This window comes from Gigantopelta aegis, chromosome 1, assembly GCF_016097555.1.
Source record: "Gigantopelta aegis isolate Gae_Host chromosome 1, Gae_host_genome, whole genome shotgun sequence".
NCBI lineage: Eukaryota > Metazoa > Mollusca > Gastropoda > Neomphalida > Peltospiridae > Gigantopelta > Gigantopelta aegis.
This window is the reverse complement of record NC_054699.1, coordinates 30,507,574-30,528,247: the sequence shown is the minus strand read 5'-3', so window position 1 is coordinate 30,528,247 and position 20,674 is coordinate 30,507,574. Positions and strand designations below refer to the sequence as shown.

At 38.8% G+C, this 20,674-nt stretch overlaps 1 protein-coding gene across 1 annotated transcript in view; it reads left to right on the top strand.

The window, feature by feature from the left end:
* Positions 1–20,674, top strand: part of LOC121373525 (transmembrane 9 superfamily member 2-like) — a 42,638-nt gene that overhangs the window by 4,145 nt on the left and 17,819 nt on the right. Inside the window, exons 2-13 of the mRNA XM_041500201.1 lie at positions 3,515–3,582; positions 5,012–5,111; positions 6,359–6,486; positions 7,202–7,331; positions 8,379–8,524; positions 10,135–10,264; positions 11,686–11,765; positions 13,327–13,435; positions 15,556–15,675; positions 16,622–16,643; positions 16,813–16,865; positions 19,928–19,985. Coding sequence (XP_041356135.1) covers positions 3,515–3,582; positions 5,012–5,111; positions 6,359–6,486; positions 7,202–7,331; positions 8,379–8,524; positions 10,135–10,264; positions 11,686–11,765; positions 13,327–13,435; positions 15,556–15,675; positions 16,622–16,643; positions 16,813–16,865; positions 19,928–19,985 — 1,144 coding nt within the window. The remainder of the gene's footprint in view (positions 1–3,514; positions 3,583–5,011; positions 5,112–6,358; positions 6,487–7,201; positions 7,332–8,378; positions 8,525–10,134; positions 10,265–11,685; positions 11,766–13,326; positions 13,436–15,555; positions 15,676–16,621; positions 16,644–16,812; positions 16,866–19,927; positions 19,986–20,674) is intronic.

Here is a 20,674-nt window from a genome sequence, read left to right as displayed (position 1 = left end):
TTTGAACGATTGTAGAAATGTGCGTAATGGGTTAGCAGATCAAATGCAACACTTGTGTCCGTTCAATAATTACATAGTGAAAACTTTGGCATGTTTACTTTTTACCCTGCTCCACATCCCCTCCCCTCCCCCATATCGTTTGTAATGCATCACATGGTGCATCAAAGAGTGTTACGTAACTGTTGAAATGCTTATTTTGTAATGCATTGTTTAATAATCTGTCTCCATTTTGCACGTTTGGTTACAATGTGTATAGTATGAACAGTTAGTGAGCAACCTTTACTTGATTTTGTACTTGTGTTCTTCAATCGAATGCAACCACCAATAATGTACCATAGTGAATCGGTTATGTATAGTACAATACAGTATTCGGAACTTATTTATTACATACATGATCCAGAAATCGATATCAATTGAGATATTCCAAATGGTTGTCTGCATTAAAATAACACACTAATCGAAATACCTGAAATGTTTTTTCGCAAGTATCTGGATTGTTTTCGCCAAATCACTAAAGTCAACGATGAGTTCCAAACGGTACCGACAATTAATACGGAATTCACAGTGATCAATCGGACAACTTCGTAAATAACAAAATGTTCCGACTGCACAATGATGTCAACAAATTTCATTTGTTTTCGTTGTTAGGACTCTGAACGCACATGGCAAATAATTTAATACTTAGACGTTTTTGGAGTCAGTCGCCGGATGACGACGATAATAAATTCAATCAGTCGCCATGCCAACATTTTGGTCACATTTGGCGACCATTTTGGTCGCAACGTAGAACACTGCTCTATATCAAGGCTCTAAAGACGATCCTAACATTAAAACTAACCTTAACCATTGAAAGGAAGAAGAAGAAGGAAATGTTTTATTTAACAATGCACTCAACACATTTTATTTACGGTTATATGGTGTCGGACCATTGAAAGATGTACGGGCCGAACTCGTGCCAAATAATCAACCATGGATCCAAGGAAAATGTTTTAGGGGTGTGTACTCTACCCCCTCCCAGTTTCAAAATGCCAGGGATGCAGAAAGTACTTGCCCACTCGCCAAATGCAAGTAGAAATTCTGACGGACGAATTAAAAAATGCACCTACCAGTCCGACGGGCGATCTATCTATTTCTGACTGACTGTATTATAATTTTATTTATTTATTTATTTATTTATTTATTTTTGCATTGAATCTGCGGCTACGCATCAGTCATGCAAGAATTCGAAACCATTCAAACAAACACAGAAAATGCACCACGTCCCGTCAAAGTTATCTAATAATTCTAAACATCTAACTTTTGTGTTGTAGTCAGTCAGCAATTGATTAACAACTGTAAAATCACACAACTGGACACTTGTCATTAAACAACACCACTATTTTTCAATAACTAATAGCGGTCTCCTTAATTTCTGACTTAGCTACTGAATAAATATAAATTAGCAATTAAAATGAGTTCTGTGTTTTGTATACAGTTATTTTAATACATGTATTTTGCACCAGTTACAACTACTGATATTTTTGTAGTACTACAGATAAATGTTGTAATTGTCATCAACGAACATATAGTTTTCAAGCAAAGAAACACTGCAATGGACTGGTGGCAGTGTGTGGCGCCACCAGTCTTCCTGTGCGGTCTCTATTTAATGTGTGGTTTGAGTATTATTAACCATTTAAAGCTCTGTATGTCATCGTGTATTTCATGGCATTTTCCCCCTCAAGGCTAGTACTGTTGTTTAGACTTTATCAAATGTATGCATTTATTGATTATAAAGTAATTACTAGCCAGTTCAGTCTTTCTTATCTAAAACTGTTGAAAACCGGAAAAGAGTTCGACCCGTACCCCTCTATATCAAGGCTCTCAAGACTAACCCTAACCCTAAAACTAACCTTAACAATTGAAAGGGAGGTATGGGTCGAATTCATGCTGAAAACCGTCACTTGGACTAACTGGCCCAATCGAAAACCACCTTTTTTTTTGTCTCGCCTTTACGAAGTGTAAAGGCGACATAATATGGGTATTACTATTCTGACAGTGGCATCAACATTTGGCTTAAATTTTAAGTTTGAAGTTTTGTATTTCTCAGAAACTACAGTCGACGACAGTCACTTTTCGGACCCTTGTTTTGGCTTCATACACAATAAATAAAACACATCCAACGCCTTCTCTTGCCATGAGCTATCATGGACTCTTAACTTCCCATCACTCACCCAAGTTTATTTCAATAAGAGTAATTTTTTGTTTCCCTTAGAGTATAAAAAGTGAGTACTAGTACTACTACAAAAGGATTGAAATTCAATGTTCAGTGTGATAATATCTTTAATGGCTCCCCATAATATAAATTAGGAAGGCATATAAAAAGTGAGTACTACAAAAGGCTCCCCATAATGTAAATTAGGGAAGCAATTGATCACTATCCTAACAGTGTGTGGACCCTGTTATAAAACCACAGAAAATTATTTTTATTGAAATGCAACTGTTTAAAATTAATTATTACACATGTATGGACATTTGTATATAGGTGGAAGTTTTATAATAGTCTACAGGATATGCTGAACATATTTGTAATTGATAGTCACTTGATAAACAAGTGTGTGTGTGAAGTGTGTCTGTGTGTGTGTGTGTGTCTGTGTGTCACTGCTGTGTGTATGTTACATAAACTTTTTATTGCTACACATGTATGTACATGTACATCAGCATATATCAGGGCTTGAAATAGCAGCCTGGTCGGTGAAATAATTCACCTGTTAAAAATTACTAAAAAAATTGCATGTCATTGTTCAAGATACACATGTATGTACAATCATCTCGTGTTCTATTTAGCTGAGGCTGAGCTTGTGCTTCTGTTATGTTTTAATTTTATAATGCTCTAAAATACATCTCAAACAGTCCTAACTTTCCACACACTGTCCTTAACAATATTCGCGTGGGTGTAATTTTCGCGATTTTAATTTGACCGCGAAAATTAAACTCGCACGAATATTAATACTAGTATCATCTTTAAAAAAAAAAAAAACACAATCAAAAATAAGGTTAACACATTTCATTTACTCACAAACTACTACGACTACTTCAGTTAGCAGCTGTATACACGTGTTTCTTACTTCGTACTATTTTCTAGAAGACCAGCTTTACGAAAGCCACTCACAAGCATGTCCCTCTTTAAAGCAACCCATTCCTGAACATGAATTAACCATCTGGCATGAATGGGTTTCATGTTGCTCATTCGCAAATCAACAGAGATTTTTTCATTCTTTTTCACTGACTTAAGAAAAAACCAAAAAAAACCCCGACTACTCGAAAATTACAAACCGCGAAATGGCTATAATTGACTGGTCGCGAAAATTTACTCCCGCGAATATTACCCGTTTTACAGTATATTCTTTTGGCCTGCTAGTTAAACAAATTTAACAGCAGGCTATATTTTAATTCCTATTTTGTGTCTGGTATATGTTTATAAATTTGTTACCTGTACTGTTCAATCTTTTTTCTTTCCTTTTTTTTTTCTTTTTAGAAAAAATTAGATATTTTCGTAAATCGTCTCAATTCGATGGAAACAGTCGTTCCATATGAGTACCACAGGTAAGCTGTTTTCCTCACATACACATATTTACAACTTGAACTAAAATGATGTTAGGGAGATCATTTGTAAGTGGCTGGCAGCAATTGTTTTTATCACATTTAATAAACGGTTCCTGGGTACAAAATCGGATTTCAAAGATGACATACTTCTCAGCTCTGGCACTCAACAAATTTGTGCATTAATGACTGATAAACTAATCTTGTGTGATTAAAAGTTCCTCATTGGTTAATATATGATTTTATACTGTTAACCTCTATGATAAACCAATGAAATACTGTCTTTCATAGGCTTTGGTATCATACTATCAACCTGATTACATCACATTACATTTGAATCGGATGGTAATAGCTGGCTATAACAGGTCTGTGCAAATTAAAAATTTGCATAACCTGAAATGGGTTTATGCCAAAAGATTTTGCATAACCTATTTTGGTTTGCATAACCTGTTTTTTTTCTTTATAATTAAAAAAAATATTCTAAATTTTGAGAAACAAGGGAGTTGCAATGGTAAGTAAAAAGTATATGTATACAAATGTTTAAGAGATTTAAAAATAATAATAATGATTAGAACTATTGTAATAAATTACCAAAACATAGTGAATGTCAGGCTTGACCTATTATATAAAACACATCATCATGTGTGAATAAATAAGAATTCACTGCAAGGCAATCTCTTACCATTAATTTTATAATATTAGTCTTTTATGTGTATATAATGTCATGACATTCAGTCGTGAGTGGGAGACTTGGTGCCATCTTCCTCATCTGAGGAACAGGGGATACTGATACTGTCACTGTCATTATCACTGACGCTGTCGTCATCGTCATTGTCACTATTTCATTCGGAATTACAGTTAATAATAGGGTCACTGTGACTCTAGTTTACCCTGGTTGCTGATCCAGTTCGAGATTGTAATGGCCATCACAATATAGCCATTTTTGATTGGTTAAATTCAGCTATAAGTTATAACACCTTCTAACAACCAATGGGAATGCACCTACTTCGCAAGATATTTATACAAACTTGACTGGTTACATTACGCACTACGAACAAGCACTGCGTCGGGAACAAGTCTAATGTTTGTACTCGCGATAAAAATATGTTGGTACTTTGCCGGAATTAATAATTCAGTAAATATTACACGAACGGTAAATCGGTTATGCCAAATAAAATAACCGATGCACGAACGAAACGGTCATTCGTGCAATTTGTGCAGGCCTGCTATAAATTATAATATAATTGTTACCTGCAGTTTTTATTCTCATTGACATCACTGATAATAAAATGAATTTTTGAATCGCAGAATAACCAGAAGTATTATGGTAAACTAGTGTACTTGGTTGTTCTTTGTCATTGTAAAAATCGCATTGATAACTAAAATTTCTATACTCATTCATATATATATATATATATATGTACTTTTCCAGTTTTGATTTTTGTACTGTGGCCCAAGAATACCAGGGTTCACCAGTGGAAAATCTGGGTCAGGTCGTATTTGGAGAGAGAATTCGACCATCGCCATACAAAGTAAGTGTCATTAACCTTTAGACTACTGGATTAATTTGTAACAAAAACCACGTTGAGTGGGTACAAGTTTATAATTTTTACTCACATATATTCACTTAAATGTTTTATAAATACATGAAATAAAGTTCATATATGAATCGGTAAGTATTATTTTCGTGTCTTTTTTTGTAATTTTTATTATTTTAGATCGGCTAATTGTGATTAAAATTAGGCAAAAAATCGCAAAAGTTGCGTTTACTTACGGGCATTTGTGGCCAGCTGTCCAGTATTTATGTCCATTATTCCCGATAACAGTGGTTTTCTGACCAGACTTTTTTTTTAAACCCGAACTAAGATTCATATTGCAATATTTGGTAATTTTTGTTGTTGGTAAAACGATCAAATTTATTATCAAATTAGCTGTCACAATCAGCTATCGATCCCTGAAAATGACCGCGACGTGCCGCCATTGTTGTCAAGCGAAAATACTTGCTGAAAACCACTTTTTGAACTCAAAATTTCAAGGTATTTTCAATTGAAAAAATCAAAACAAAAGCCACCATTTTGAAAAAAAATCTTTTTTCTTTAATTATATTTCCATTTCCGGTGAGTGTCATGTGCAAAACGGCGGGAAATATGAATTGGGGAATGCACTGTATACAGTGTACAGTATATCGACTGATGTGACGTCGGGCGAGATATCTCGCCTGCAGTAGTCAGAAGGTTAAATGGAAGTCAGTGAACTGTGTTCAGCTAGGAACATTATATTTAGATTATTAAAGCAGCAAGCTATAAGTTATGAAGGGTGACATTATGTACTTTAAAATCTTTGAAGTGGTCAGATTGAAATGACTGGAAATGGATTTATGAATATTTGCAAATCTTAAGCAGCTGTTAATAACATTACCGTATCAGAAAGACCTTGCTGCACTCAGAACATGCAAAAATCTGTTGTGCCTAAATTATTGATATTTAAACTTTTATCAAAGCCCTGCATAAATTATTGGCACTCCAGAAAAACTTAGTGGTGCAGTCAAACCCCTTTAAACCAGAAACCCTGTAGACCAAGAAAATGTCCAGTTTTAAGAGGTATCTAGTATAGAGTTTATACTGATTTTTAAAAAAGTTCCGGTTTACAGAAGATCCGATTTTGAGAGGTTACACTGTACAACGTAATTTCCTAGTCGTATGCTTCAAGAAGGCAAGGTAATATATTAATACTAGCCATAGCAATATGTTTATTTTATTATTTTAAAAAACAATTTCAGGTGGAATTTCTTGAAACAAAGACTTGTGTTGAAGTATGTGAAAGGAAGTACCAGAAGCTTGACCAGGCTAGTGCAAAGAAGCTGAATTTCCTGCGAAGAGGAATAGCACTAAATTACATGCATCACTGGTATGACTACTACAGATTAAAAATAATAACTCTTTTAAGAATGGGAGGGATGTAGCCCAGTGGTAAAGTGCTTGCTTGATGCACGGGTCGGTCAAGGATTGATGCCCGTCAGTGGGCCCATTGCCTATTTCTCATTCCAGCCAGTGCACCAAGACTGGTATATCAAAGGCCGTGGTATAGGGCACCACTTGAGCACATTGATTTATTAATCATCGGCTATTGGATGTCAAACATTTGGTAATTTTGATGTGTATAGTCTTAGAGAGAAAACCCACTACATTTTTCCATTAGTAGTAAGAGACCTTTTATACACACCATCCCACAAACAGAATAGCAAATAGCAAGAAATAGCCCATGGGCTAGCCCAAATTCCAAGAAATAGCCCAATGGGCTAGCCCAAATACCAAATAGGACTATTTTTATTAAAATAGGTTCACTGCAGGACCCATCAAATTAATGTTTTTGTCCAATAAAACAAAAAATAAACAGGGTTTGAGTTGGGAGAAATACATGTTTAAAGTGGACTACAATTGTCATGTAAAACACTACCATTTTGAATGGTGATATAATCATGGCACTGACATCCGCCATCTAAACCCCCAACCAGGGCAATGCCCTGTACCTTGAAATTTCAGTCACAACATTTTACTTTTGTTAACAGCCATGATATGATGATTTTATGGATTTTTTCTGTTTTTTTCTTTTGCTGTCTCAGGATTGTTGACAACATGCCTATTACGTGGTGCTACCAAGTTGAAAATAAACAGCAGTACTGCACTACAGGGTTTCCCATTGGATGCTACGTCACTAAGCAGGGCAGAAGGAAGAATGCTTGTGCAATGAATGTAATTGTATTTAAGTTGTTTTAGATAGAACTAGAACCTCTTTTCAGTGTTCTTTCTGCCAGCGAGTGACCTTCATATTTTGAATTTAGTAGACAAATTACTAAATATTTCTCTGAACTCCCCATTTTGATGATAAATATAAAGCATATACCTTAAAGCCGCTCAGTCATGGATGGTTGACCTAATTATTGACCCAACAAAGTATTATATGACAATATATACATTTGATTTGTACCTAAAAGTACTTTATTGAACCATCTACATAACCACCATATCCCACTTATTATTGATATTTAAAAAAAATAATAATAGAATTATGTCGACTGCCCATAATTCAGAGAAAAATAACGGCTATTTGGAGAACAGAGGTGTGACGTATTATTTTGAGTCATATGAAAGGCATCCCACAAATTACCAGTTTCAAAACGGTTTACCAAAACGCTTGGTCGTCCTCTGCGATTTAGAGTAAATAAAAAAAACCCTACAAAACTGAAAATAAGTTATTAAAAAATTAATGAAAACATGTACTGAATGATAATAAGCTTATACATTAATCTATTTTATCGGTAAGTATTATTTTTGCAGGTTTTTGTAACTATGATTTTTAGATCAGTTAATGGTGATTAAAATTAGGCCCAAAAAAAAGAAGCCGCGTTTACTTGCGGGCATTTGTGGCCAGCTGTCCAGTATTTATTTCCATTGTTCCCGATAACCGGTTTTCTGACCAGAATTGATTTTAAAACTTGAACTATGATTCATATTGCAAGATTTGGTGATTTTCGTTGTTGGTCAAACAATCAAATTTATTATCAAATTAGCTGTCACAATCAGTTATTGATTCCTGAAAATGACCGCGGCGTGCCGCCATTCTTGTCAGGCTAAAATACGTGCCGAAATATATATATATTTGTTTTGCAATATTTTGATAATAATGAAATGCTTTAATGCTGGGCCAAATCACATGCATGTGCTGACATTATTCTTGTAATTGAATTTCATTGGCCTAATTTATCTTCTTCTTCTTTTTTTTCTTCTTTTTTCCCCCAGACCGCATTCAGTGAACCAAATACTCACTATATTTTTAATCACGTGAACATCACAATCGAGTACCACAGTAACGATGGAAGTGACTGGGGCCAGTCCCTGACGGGTGAGGTCGGACGTATCGTTCAGGCCAAGGTGGAGGTGTTTAGGTTGGTATTGTTAGGATTATGTGCCACTTGCCACTTAGGAGGTTACTATGTGGAGTTCAGGCCTCTGGGGCGGGACGTATCCCAGTGGTAAAGCACCTGCTTGATGCGCGGTCAGTCAGGGATCGATCCCCGTCGTAGGGCCTATTGGTATATTTCTCGTTCCAGCCAGTGCACCACAACTAGTATATCAAAGGCCATGGTATGTGCTATTCTGTGGGTTTGTGGATATAAAAGATCCCTTGCTACTAATGGGAAAATGTAGCAGGTTTCCTCTTTAAGACTGTATGTCAAAATTATCAAATGTTTGATATCCAATAGCCGATGATTAATAAATCAATGTGCTCTAGTGGTGTCCTCAAACAAAACAAACTTCTTTTTTAATGTAAATTGGGATTATGTGCCACTTGGTAGATGACCATGTGTCTGAAAATTGCGAGAGCAATAATTTTGTTCGTGTGTCGCTTGTGTTAGTATAGTTTGCGTAACCCATTTTTTTTTCGCGCATTGAATTTAGAACATATTTACATGGTCATGATGGGTTGCATAAAAACCAAATGGGTTACCTGAATTTGTTTTTGCGTAACCCATAAATGGCTGACACAAATTTTCCATTTTCAGAGGCCTAAGATTTTTATTTATTTGTGGGTGTTACTAGTATTCTCTTGTCAATAACTCCCAGAAATGTAAAAACTCCATGTGGTTATGTCTATTGTAAACTGAAGTGTTTCGCCACAAAACTATGTATTATCGGTTGAATGTTTCTTATTTTCTAAAATCTAACCGTAGACCCTTGAACAGTTAACATGGTCTTACCCACTTTCTAATGATGTCACTAGATTTGCCACAAATAGTGATGGCCCAATGATCGAACATGACAGAAAATTGATCGGTGTAGCTTAACCGATGTGATGATAGATTATAGAAATCCATAATCGATTGTGTGGGAAAATGTTAACCATAATACTTAACATGTAAGCTTTTGTGACATTGCCATTCTAGTTTGCTTCTATACAATCCATGATTTTAATTTTCACACCCTCACAGAAACTATGGAAGTCAATAAAAAATTCAATTCTGTACCCTCAAATATCTTGTGGACGATCATGATTTATTAAATAACTACTAGTATAGATGGACGTGATGTAAAGAACTGAGAATTGCATTCCCCTCATCAGTGAATGAATGAATGTTTAGCGACACCCCAGCACAAAAATACACATCAGCATACATCGATGAAGACTGTGGGATGCTGCCTAAACGTAAATTGTGATGATAGCAATGAAAGTCTGAACAACACAATTTGGTGGGGTAAACTGTCGATATAGTGTTGGAGGGGACTATAGGTTTCTTCTTCGTCCTGTCTGTCTGTCCGTCTGTCCCACTGTCCATCTGTCCAACATATTACTTTCAGGATTTAGTTTTTTGCAATGCCTCAAGATATTTTGTATATAGCTTTATCATGTACTGCTGCAGATCAAGTAGGGGACATGTATTGCTTTAGCAGTACTTTCAAAATACTTGTTTATAATTAATGTTTTTACAGCATATTGGATGGGGGAATTAGTATTTTCACTTATGTTTCAGTTGTGTGTGTTTTTTGTTTTTTCCAGCAATAAACATGATACTACCAAGTTTGGAACCAGTCATGGCTGTGGTGCCAGTGTCCCGGTTTATGGCATCAAAGGTGGCGAGATCGACAAGGACTTCAGCATTCACTACACTTACTCTGTGTATTGGCAGGTAAAAGTTTGGGGATTTTTCGGGGTCTTTTTAATGGTAATTCTCAGATTTTAACCCAGTGCTTTGACTCTGTTTGGAGAAGAAAGGTAGTATCCAAAGTTAAGCTCTGGCCTTGACCTTTAAGGATACTGCAGGTGAGATCGCACTGCTTGACGTTGCACAAGTCGACAAACTGTATTGCATGCAGTGTGTTCACCCATTTGTGTGTTCCAGCCAGTGCACCACGACTGCTATGTCAAAGGCCATGGTATGTGCCATCCTGTCTGTGGGATGGTGCATATAAAACATCCATTGCTGCTAATGTTTACGTTTAAAAAGTTGGGTCTTTTTTTCCTTGATAACAATAGCAGAAAAAAAAAAGTAAGCTTTGTGTACATTCCTCCAAACTCTCCGAACGTTTTGGCAAGTAGTCGGATTATTCAGTTAAATGTATTTTGATATTTTAAAGAAAAACACGTGGCAGTGCTGCTATACACTGAATCGTACAATGTGCACAGTCCCAAGTAAACATGCCAGTAGGTTTATAGTGCTAATAATTCAAATCATGCCTAGACCGGCCTCGGTGGCGTCATGGTTAGGCCATCGGTCTACATGCTGGTAGGTACTGGGTTCGGATCCCAGTCAAGGCATGGGATTTTTAATCCAGATACCGATTCCAAACCCTGAGTGAGTGCTCCGCAAGGCTCAATGGGTAGGTGTAAACTACTTGCACCGACCAGTGATCCATAAGTGGTTCAACAAAGGCCATGGTTTGTGCTATCCTGTCTGTGGAAAGTGCAAATAAAAGATCCCCTGCTGCTAATCGGAAAGAGTAGCCCATGTAGTGGCGCGGGTTTCCTCTCAAAATCTGTGTGGTCTTTAAGCATATGTCTGACGCCATATAATCGTAAATAAAATGTGTTGAGTGCGTCGTTAAATAAAACATTTATTTATTATTTCAAATCATGCCTAGATTCATTGTGTAATCAAATGATCGGTGGGTGCAAACCGATTACAACACATTATCAGTGTTTCTACCAGAAATAAATGTTTGGGTCTGGCGCTATGGAATTGAATGCAGCTACAGTCAACAAGGGGTGTGGGGGCCACCTCTTTTCCCCCCCCCCCCCCCCCCCCCCCCAAAAGGGTTACGTTTAGGGTTAGAGTTAAGAAAATCATACATTAATGATAAGAGTAATTAATTTTGTTAAAAGGTTAACTTTAAGAAAACAAACATTGCAAAATAATCTGGGTATGGCGCCATACCCGTTTTACCCTCTGGCAGATTCCCTGGTTATTGATGACGGAATTCTATTTACAACGCTGAGTATTGTTTTAGTCATGTTGGGTCAAATTTACAAAACCTATTTTTCTTAAATGCATGTGTTTACCCATTGTAAATATTTGTAAATTCAGCCAGAAATATTCTGTTTTGTTTACAGGAGAACAAACACATAAAATGGTCATCGAGATGGGATTATATTCTGCAGTCCATGCCCCACACCAACATTCAGTGGTTCAGGTACATTTGTTACAGATTTTGTATAGTTTTTGTTCAGTTTCCTGCTGATGTCCAATCAAGGTTGAAGCATGGTGTCCTGGGCACACCTCGGCTATCTGTCCCGGGCAGTTGGTTAGTAGTTAGTTATTGGTGAGTGAGCTCTGTGGTCTAGTGGATAAGCTGCTGGACAATCAAGTTGACGACAGTGGTTCAAATCCTGTCAAAGCTGGCTCACACATTCATTCATCTTCTCATCTATCACCCTCTGCCTATCATTCTCATTATTTTAATATAAAAAACTTTCCAATTTCTCCCATGATTTCAATCTAATTCGACCCTTTCTGTCAGTTTCCTCCGACTCTTATCTTCTGAGCTGTCCACACCATCGCCTACCTGTCTCAACTTCCTCCACGGGTGCAGTCTCTGTGTATTTCCCTGTACTCACCTGGCATCCTCGTCCTCTGCCACTAATAAAGCTGGTCTGACCCACGGCACTAACGACCGCCGGTAGTAGGGGTGCATAGTAGGTGGTTACAAGTGCCTCTTAACAATGCCAGAAGTAACAACTGAATACTCCCCGAAGTCTTTGTTAATCAGTATTTGTTGAGGCTCTAGATGAGGGTGATGTTTATCAATAAAAAAAACCTTTTTGGGGTGGAGGGACGGTGTTTTATCTGGAGGAGTTTTGGCAATAAAAATGCAAGATTAACGTGCGTGCACAAACGGCAGGCTGAACTTGTCCCTGCATGTAGAACTGGATTCAACTGGGTTAAGTAATAATTAGCCAACCTTTGGACGACAAAACATGCAACAGTACACTCTTCTTTTTTTTAACGCTATACATTAAAACCGAAATACCACTTTGCGAACCAGTCAAACTAAGTTGCACACGCTTCTAATAATAATAATAATAATAATAATAATAAATGGTGAGTTCATGTTCCCACTGTTTATTATTTTATTTCAGCGTATTCGTGGTTATTTTCGTCATGAAATAATATATTTTTTATTATTTGCCATGTATATAGCCGGTCCTCATTTGCCAAGTCTCTATACACGGCGATCGTTTATATAAAATCCAAAAATACATTATACGGTTGTCGTATATATAGCCTCATCACTACGAGTCTGTTTTGCCGTATTTTTTATGACTACTCAAGAAGAGTCCCAAATTTTAAAAATGAATCGTGTATTTTCATGTTTCCAAATTTAAAAAATAAGCGTATCATGGAATTCCCTTGATCGTAGTTCAATTAAAATATTTTGGATCATACAATAACTAGGTTTGGTATTCCAAATGAATGTAAGTTTCATTTATAATGCATATTTAGAGAAACAAGGCCCATAAAAAAAATTAATACATTAAGAAAAAGTGATACGAATAAACATCAAAGCATCGTGTACATGGGTTACCAGGGCCCCCTTCCACGAAGCGATCTTAGCCCTAAGATTACCTTAAGCGCATAGCTACTCTATGCACTTAAGTTGATCTTAGGGCTAAGATTGCTTTGTGGAACGGGGCCCAGATCCCTTCTTTTAGTACAGGTTTGTATAATAATACAATGATTGTTTTCTTTTGTAGCATCCTCAATTCCCTGGTTATTGTTCTCTTCCTGTCTGGAATGGTGGCCATGATAATGCTGAGAACTCTTCATAAAGACATCGCTCGTTATAACCAGATGGAGAGTGCGGTAAGTAAATTCATTTAGATATTTAAAAAATAATAATTTTTTTATTTAAACTTTAAAAAATAAAATTTGTTAGAAGATCACAAACATGTAGATGGTGAGATAAAGGTGTATCTGCATTATTTCTCTTTTGGTATGGGACTATTTGACAGGGCTGTGTTCCGTAATTGCTGCATCTTCATAAATCAAGGCTAATATTCGTTCCTCGTATTCAGCCTTGATACATGTAGTCAAGATTACTGATATCCACTACTAGCGCCCTCTGTTGGAAGAAAATTTGTAAAACCGATTATGTCCCTTACACAATGACATCGCTGACCAATCACAGCATCGGTAACATATGACAATCTTGAAAGCAATATCAAAAATTAACCGCCGAAACCTTTTTTTTAACATATCGTGACAAACACGACACGTTTCCACGGACGCTGGCGCTGCCATCTTTGTTTACAATAACAAGGGAATCTATAAGAAGCGTTGCGATTCGTTGCAATCAGATCTCATCGCATCCAATGAAATTTAAGCATTTTGTGGCACGATTTCTTGACAACATGTATCAAGGCTGAATACGAGGAACGAATATTAGCCTTGATTTATGAAGATGTAATTGCTGTTGATTGAGCGTTCACGTTATCATCCGAGTTATGGGGCGGGACGTAGCCTAGTGGTACAGCGCTCGCTTAATGCGCAGTCGGTCTGGGATTGATCTCCGTCGGTGGGCCCATTGGGCTATTTCTCATTCCAGCCAGTGCACCACGACTGGTATATCAAAGGCTGTGGTATGTACTACCCTGTCTGTGGGATGGTGCATATAAAAGATCTCTTGCTGCTAATCGAAAAGAGTAGCCCATGAAGTGGTGACAGCGGGTTTCCTCTCTCAATATCTGTGTGGTCCGTAACCATATGTCTGATGCCATATAACCGTAACTAAAATGTGTTGAGTGCGTCGTTAAATAAAACATTTCTTTATTTTTTCATTTGAGTTTGGTGTGCACAGAACCTGAAATGCCTGATGGATTATGTAACTGTTGTTCGAAATATTAAATCTTGATCATTTTCTTTTCAAAATTAAAATGTAAATTACAATTAATTTAATCATTGTGTATGTTCATTTAAGATCCCTTTAAAACTGCTTTTGTCATGTTAATTTAATGAGTCCCTTTAGAGATGGGCTTTCCATTTATGGCTTACGCAAAATTATTAATAAATTCAGGTAACCCTTTTCCTTTTGCATTATCCATTATGTGCATGTAAAGTTAATGTGTGAATTAGGTTATGTTAAGTTGGATTTACGTGTGTGATACGATCGTTTTGCACAATTTTCTGAAGTCAGTAATGCTCTAGATGTAGGGGTGGCACGTAGCCCAGTGGTAAAGCGCTTGCTTGAAGCACGGTCGGTTTGGGATCGATCCCCGTCAGTGGGCCCATTGGGCTATTTCTTGCTCCAGCCAGTGCATCATGACTGGTACATCAAATGGGATGTGTTAACAAAACAGTGGGCTGGAGTGTTTATAATGTTCCACACAATGTCTCAGTTTTTAATCAGAAAAATACAGCCATTCATGGCTATTTTTGTTCGTTAACATAAAATTTAAAACAATGAAATAAAAGCAAAATATCACGCGATGTACGTCAGATTGTGTCGCAGTGACAGGAAAATGTGTGTGGTGTTGACGAGCATTATGTAATTTTACGGGTGGGTGGTCTTAGCAATATAAAACATTACTCGATTGTTGGGGAAACGTCTTGTGCATTACACCACTATTGAACATCCCTTATTTGCTATAGGGGGGCAGGATGTAGCTCAGTTGTAGAGCGTTCGCTTGATGCGTTGTATGTTTAGGATCGATCCCCGTCAGTGGATCCATTAGGCTATTTCTCTCTCCAGCCAGTGCTCCACAGCTTGTGTAACAAAGGCCGTGGTATGTACTATCCTGTCTGTGGGATGGTGCATATAAAAGATCCCTTGCTGCTAATCAAAAAGAGTAGCCCACGAAGTGGCGACAGCGGGTTTCCTCTCTCAATATCTGTGTGGTCCTTAACCATATGTCTGACGCCATATAACCGTAAATAAAATGTGTTGAGTACGTCGGTAAATAAAACATTTCCTTCATTTGCTATAGGAGGATGCTCAAGAAGAGTTTGGTTGGAAGTTGGTGCATGGCGATGTGTTCCGTCCACCGAGGAAAGGAATGTTCCTGTCTGTCCTCACGGGAAATGGTGCCCAGATTTTGTGTATGACCGTCCATAACCCTGGGTATGTGTCGATTGCCAATGTATTATATAATTATGTTGCATTAGTTCTGCTAATGTTAGGGTGGTGGTGGTGGTACTTAGCCCAGTGTTAAAGCGCTCGCTTGATGTGCGGTCAGTTTAGGATCGATCCCTGTCGGTGGGCTCATTGGGCTATTTCTCATTCCAGCCAGTTCACCATGACTGATATATCAAAAGCTGATGTTGGTGCCACACCAAATACAGCTTTGCCAGTGTGCATTGATGCACTTTGAACTGGAAGTGAATAGAACTGGAAGTTGATCATGATGCGGTTGACACACCAACTGCAAAAGCGCTTTGGAAGCAAAATTGACTTGCTACACCAAATATAGTTCTCATGTAACAGGCGGGTTCTGTTGCTTTCATATTACGTCAGGTAATTTACCTGTCTTTTTCCTTCCATGTGACATCATCCTGTTTTTCTTTACCTTTAACGTATCACTTTCGTACGACGTGACGTCATAAAAAGAATCGGAACTGGAATGGGTCCAAAGTGATTCATAACCCAATTTGGTGTAGCACCAACTGGAAGTAATCATATTCAATGCGCATCGGTGCGCTTTGGGTGTTTGGTGTAGAACCAACTTAAGTACAGTTGTCTTTTTAAAAAATGGTGAAATTATCAGTGATTGAGATGAAGGAAATCGTTACATTTAGCTGAGATACATTTATGCCGATTACTGTGATCCGTTGTCTCTGTTTCTCCCTTTCACTCTCACTCTCACTTTCACTCTCTATCTACAGTATCTCTCCCTCTCTATCTATCTCTCCCTCTCCCTCTCCCTCTCCCTCTCCCTCCCTCCCTCCCTCCCTCCCTCCCTCCCTCCCTCCCTCTCTCTCTCTCTCTCTCTCTCTCTCTCTCTCTCTCTCTCTCTCTGTCCTCCCCCATTTCTGTTGAGCTACTGACTCATAAAGATTATCACAATTGTGTTCTTTTTTCAGCAATTGTTTAACCTTTCTTGCTTGTGTTTTTCAATAATAATATAAATGTTTAGTCAAATATTTACTGAATGACTCGTGGCTAAAAGGTTGGATAACAGCAAAAATGTAATGGGATGACCTCGGGAAAATAATTTTCCATAATATTTTTATTTCAGTGTTTGCTGGTCTTGGTTTCTTATCCCCAGCCAACCGAGGGGCATTGATGACCTGTGTTTTGGTATGGCATTCTTGTTTTCTATCTTTACCTTGATAAAGTATCACTATTATAATTAAAGATACCGAGTTAAACATTTACAATTCTGTTATTCATTTAATAGGAGTCAGCTCAGTCGGTTGAGTGCTCGCTTGAGGTGCTTTCTTCACAAGGGTAGCGGGATTTAGCTCAAGTCGGTTGAGTGCTCGCTTGAGGTGCTGTCTTCACAGGGGGAGCGGGATTTAGCTCAAGTCGGTTGAGTGCTCGCTTGAGGTGCTGTCTTCACAGGGGGAGCGGGATTTAGCTCAAGTCGGTTGAGTGCTCGCTTGAGGTGCTGTCTTCACAGGGGGAGCGGGATTTAGCTCAAGTCGGTTGAGTGCTCGTTTGAGGTGCTGTCTTCACCCCCATTTAGCTCAAGTCAGTCTGCTTTCTTCCCGGGATTTGGCAAGTCGGTTGAGTGCTAGCTTGAGGTGCTTTCTTCACAGGGGGAGTGGGATTTAGCTCAAGTCGGTTGAGTGCTCGCTTGAGGTGCTTTCTTCACAGGGGGAGCGGGATTTAGCTCAAGTCGGTTGAGTGCTTGCTTGAGGTGCTGTCTTCATAGGGGGAGCGGGATTTAGCTCAAGTCAGTTGAGTGCTGCTTTCTTCACAGTTGGATAGTTGAGTGCTGCTTTCTTCAAAGTGGGATGTAAGTGGGATGACCTCGGGTGCTGTCTTCAAATGGATTTAGCTCAAGTCAGTTGAGTTTTTCTTCACAGGGGGAGTATTTAGCTCAAGTCAGTTGAGTGCTGCTGGTCTTGGTTTCTTATCCCCAGCCACAGGGGGAGGGGATTTAGCTCAAGTCAGTTGAGTGCATGCTTGAGGTGCTGTCTTCACCTTGGGAGCGGGATTTAGCTCAAGATACTCGAGTTGTCTTCAACATTTACAATTCTGTTATCCATTTAATAGGAGTTAGCTCAGTCGGTTGAGTGCTCGCTTGAGATGCTTTCTTCACAGGAGGAGCGGGATTTAGCTCAAGTCGGTTGAGTACTCACTTGAGGTGCTTTCTTCACAGGGGGAGCGGGATTTAGCTCAAGTCGGTTGATCGCTTGAGGTGCTTTCTTCACAGGGGGAGCGGGATTTAGCTCAAGTCGGTTGATCGCTTGAGGTGCTTTCTTCTTCACAGGGGGAGTGGGATTTAGCTCAAGTCAGTTGAGTGCTGCTTTCTTCACAGGGGGAGCGGGATTTAGCTCAAGTCGGTTGATCGCTTGAGGTGCTTTCTTCACAGGGGGAGCGGGATTTAGCTCAAGTCAGTTGAGTACTCACTTGAGGTGCTTTCTTCACAGGGGGAGCGGGATTTAGCTCAAGTCGGTTGAGTGCTGCTTTCTTCAGGGGGGAGTGCTTTCTTCACAGGGGGAGCGGGATTTAGCTCAAGTCGGTTGATCGCTTGAGGTGCTTTCTTCACAGGGGGAGCGGGATTTAGCTCAAGTCGGTTGAGTGCGCTTGAGGTGCTGTCTTCACAGGGGGAGCGGGATTTAGCTCAAGTCGGTTGAGTGCTCGCTTGAGGTGCTGTCTTCACGGGGAGCGGGATTTAGCTCAAGTCAGTTGAGTGCTGCTTTCTTCACAGGGGGAGCGGGATTTAGCTCAAGTCGGTTGAGTGCTGCTTTGCTTTCACAGGGGGAGCGGGATTTAGCTCAAGTCAGTTGAGTGCTGCTTTCTTCACAGGGGGAGCGGGATTTGGCTCAAGTCAGTTGAGTGCTGCTTTCTTCACAGGGGGAGCGGGATTTAGCTCAAGTCGGTTGAGTGCACGCTTGAGGTGCTTTCTTCACAGGGGGAGCGGGATTTAGCTCAAGTCGGTTGAGTGCTCGCTTGAGGTGCTGTCTTCACAGGGGGAGCGGGATTTAGCTCAAGTCGGTTGAGTGCTTGCTTGAGGTGCTGTCTTCACAGGGGGAGCGGGATTTAGCTCAAGTCAGTTGAGTGCTGCTTTCTTCACAGGGGGAGCGGGATTTAGCTCAAGTCAGTTGAGTGCTGCTTTCTTCACAGGGGAGCGGGATTTAGCTCAAGTCGGTTGAGTACTCACTTGAGGTGCTTTCTTCACAGGGGGAGCGGGATTTAGCTCAAGTCAGTTGAGTACTCACTTGAGGTGCTTGCATCGCAGGATCGAGCCACCTCGGTGGATCCATTCAACTGATTGGGGGTTTTCTCATTCCAACCAGTGCACCACAACTGGTCAAATGCTGTGGTATGTGCTTTCCTGTCTGTGGGAAAGTGCATATAAAAGATCCTTTGCTGCTAATGAAAAAATGTAGCGGACTTCCTCTGATGACTGTGTCAGAATTACCAAATGTTTGACATCAAGTAGCTGATGATTAATTAATCAATGTGCTCTAGTGGTGTCATTAAATGAGACAAAATTTAAAGTTAACTTTCATGTGGGTTTAAAGCGCTGATTGTGATATAGGTCAGGAGGATCGATGCGTTTCAGGGTGGCCCCAGGTATTTCTCGTTAGCCAGTATTCACAACTGGTGTAAAAAGGAAATGTAGGCTATCCTGTCTGGGGTGGTGCATATAAAAAATCCCTTGCTAACCCAAAAAGATGCACTGAACGACAGTGGGTTTATCCCTTATATGTGTGTCGGGACATATGTTTAAGGACCACACAGATATTGAGGGAGGAAACCTGATGTCGCCACTTCATGGGCTACTCTTTTCGATTAGCAGCAAGGGATCTTTTATATGCACTATCCCATAGACAGGATAGCACCTTTGATGTACCAGTCATGGTGCACTGGCTGGAACGAGAAATAGCCCAATTGGCCCACCGACGGGGATCGATCCCAGACCGACCACGCATCAAGCGAGTGCTTTACTACTGGGCTATGTCTCGCCCCTGGAAAGAGAAAATGATGCAAGTTTTCTGCATTCTCTAAATGTGTATACATTGTACATTGATGACATGGTGCATAAATTCATCACACCTAAACGGAATAGAGTCTAAAATGTGATTGACTTTTATGTATGATTTTTCTTGTACGAAGTCGTATTAAAAAAAGTGTACAATTTTTTTATAATATTGTGCTGTTAAATGGTATATAATATTGTCTTCCAGGTTTTGTGTGTGTGTTTAGGAACCCTTGCTGGTTATGTGTCGGCAAGAATTTATAAAAGTAAGTTTTTAATTAGTTATATTTGCTATAGGAAAATGAAGTATAATGTATATTGCAATTTTACAGTTGGATACACAACCATGATCTAATTACATAGTGATGTGCTATGCAGCTAAACTTATCTTCTGTGGTTTAATTTGGTGAAATTTGTATTGTTTTTAACTCAAAATGCTATTTTAAGTTGCATTTCAGTTGAAATTTCATTAAAATTGCAAAAAGGACAATTTGAATTAAAACTGGAATCATCTCGTTGCACTTGCTTATCCATGAAAGGCACACAGATGCCGGGATTCTTTGCCTTGATTCCCTTTTATTGCATCGATAACAAATGCAATTAATGCATTTCCCTTTTTATCCTGAATTTTGAAAATATGGGCCGAATTTACGGAGCCTGTTTTTTTTCTCTTAAACGCAGGTAAGTCTAAACCAGGTGTTTAAGAAGAGTAAATGTATGTAGTTACACGCCTGTAAGTCTAAACTTATTTTAAGCATATTAAATGTATGTAGTGCCTGGGGTCTAATCATGTTTAAAAATATTTTACTGTGTAAAACCAGGTGTTCAAGCATAGTAAATGTATGTACAAAACGCGGTAAGCATAGTAAAATGTAGTTTGTATGGTGTTCATACATAGTAAATGTATGTAGTTACACGCCTGTAAGTCTAAACCAGGTGTTCAAGCATAGTAAAT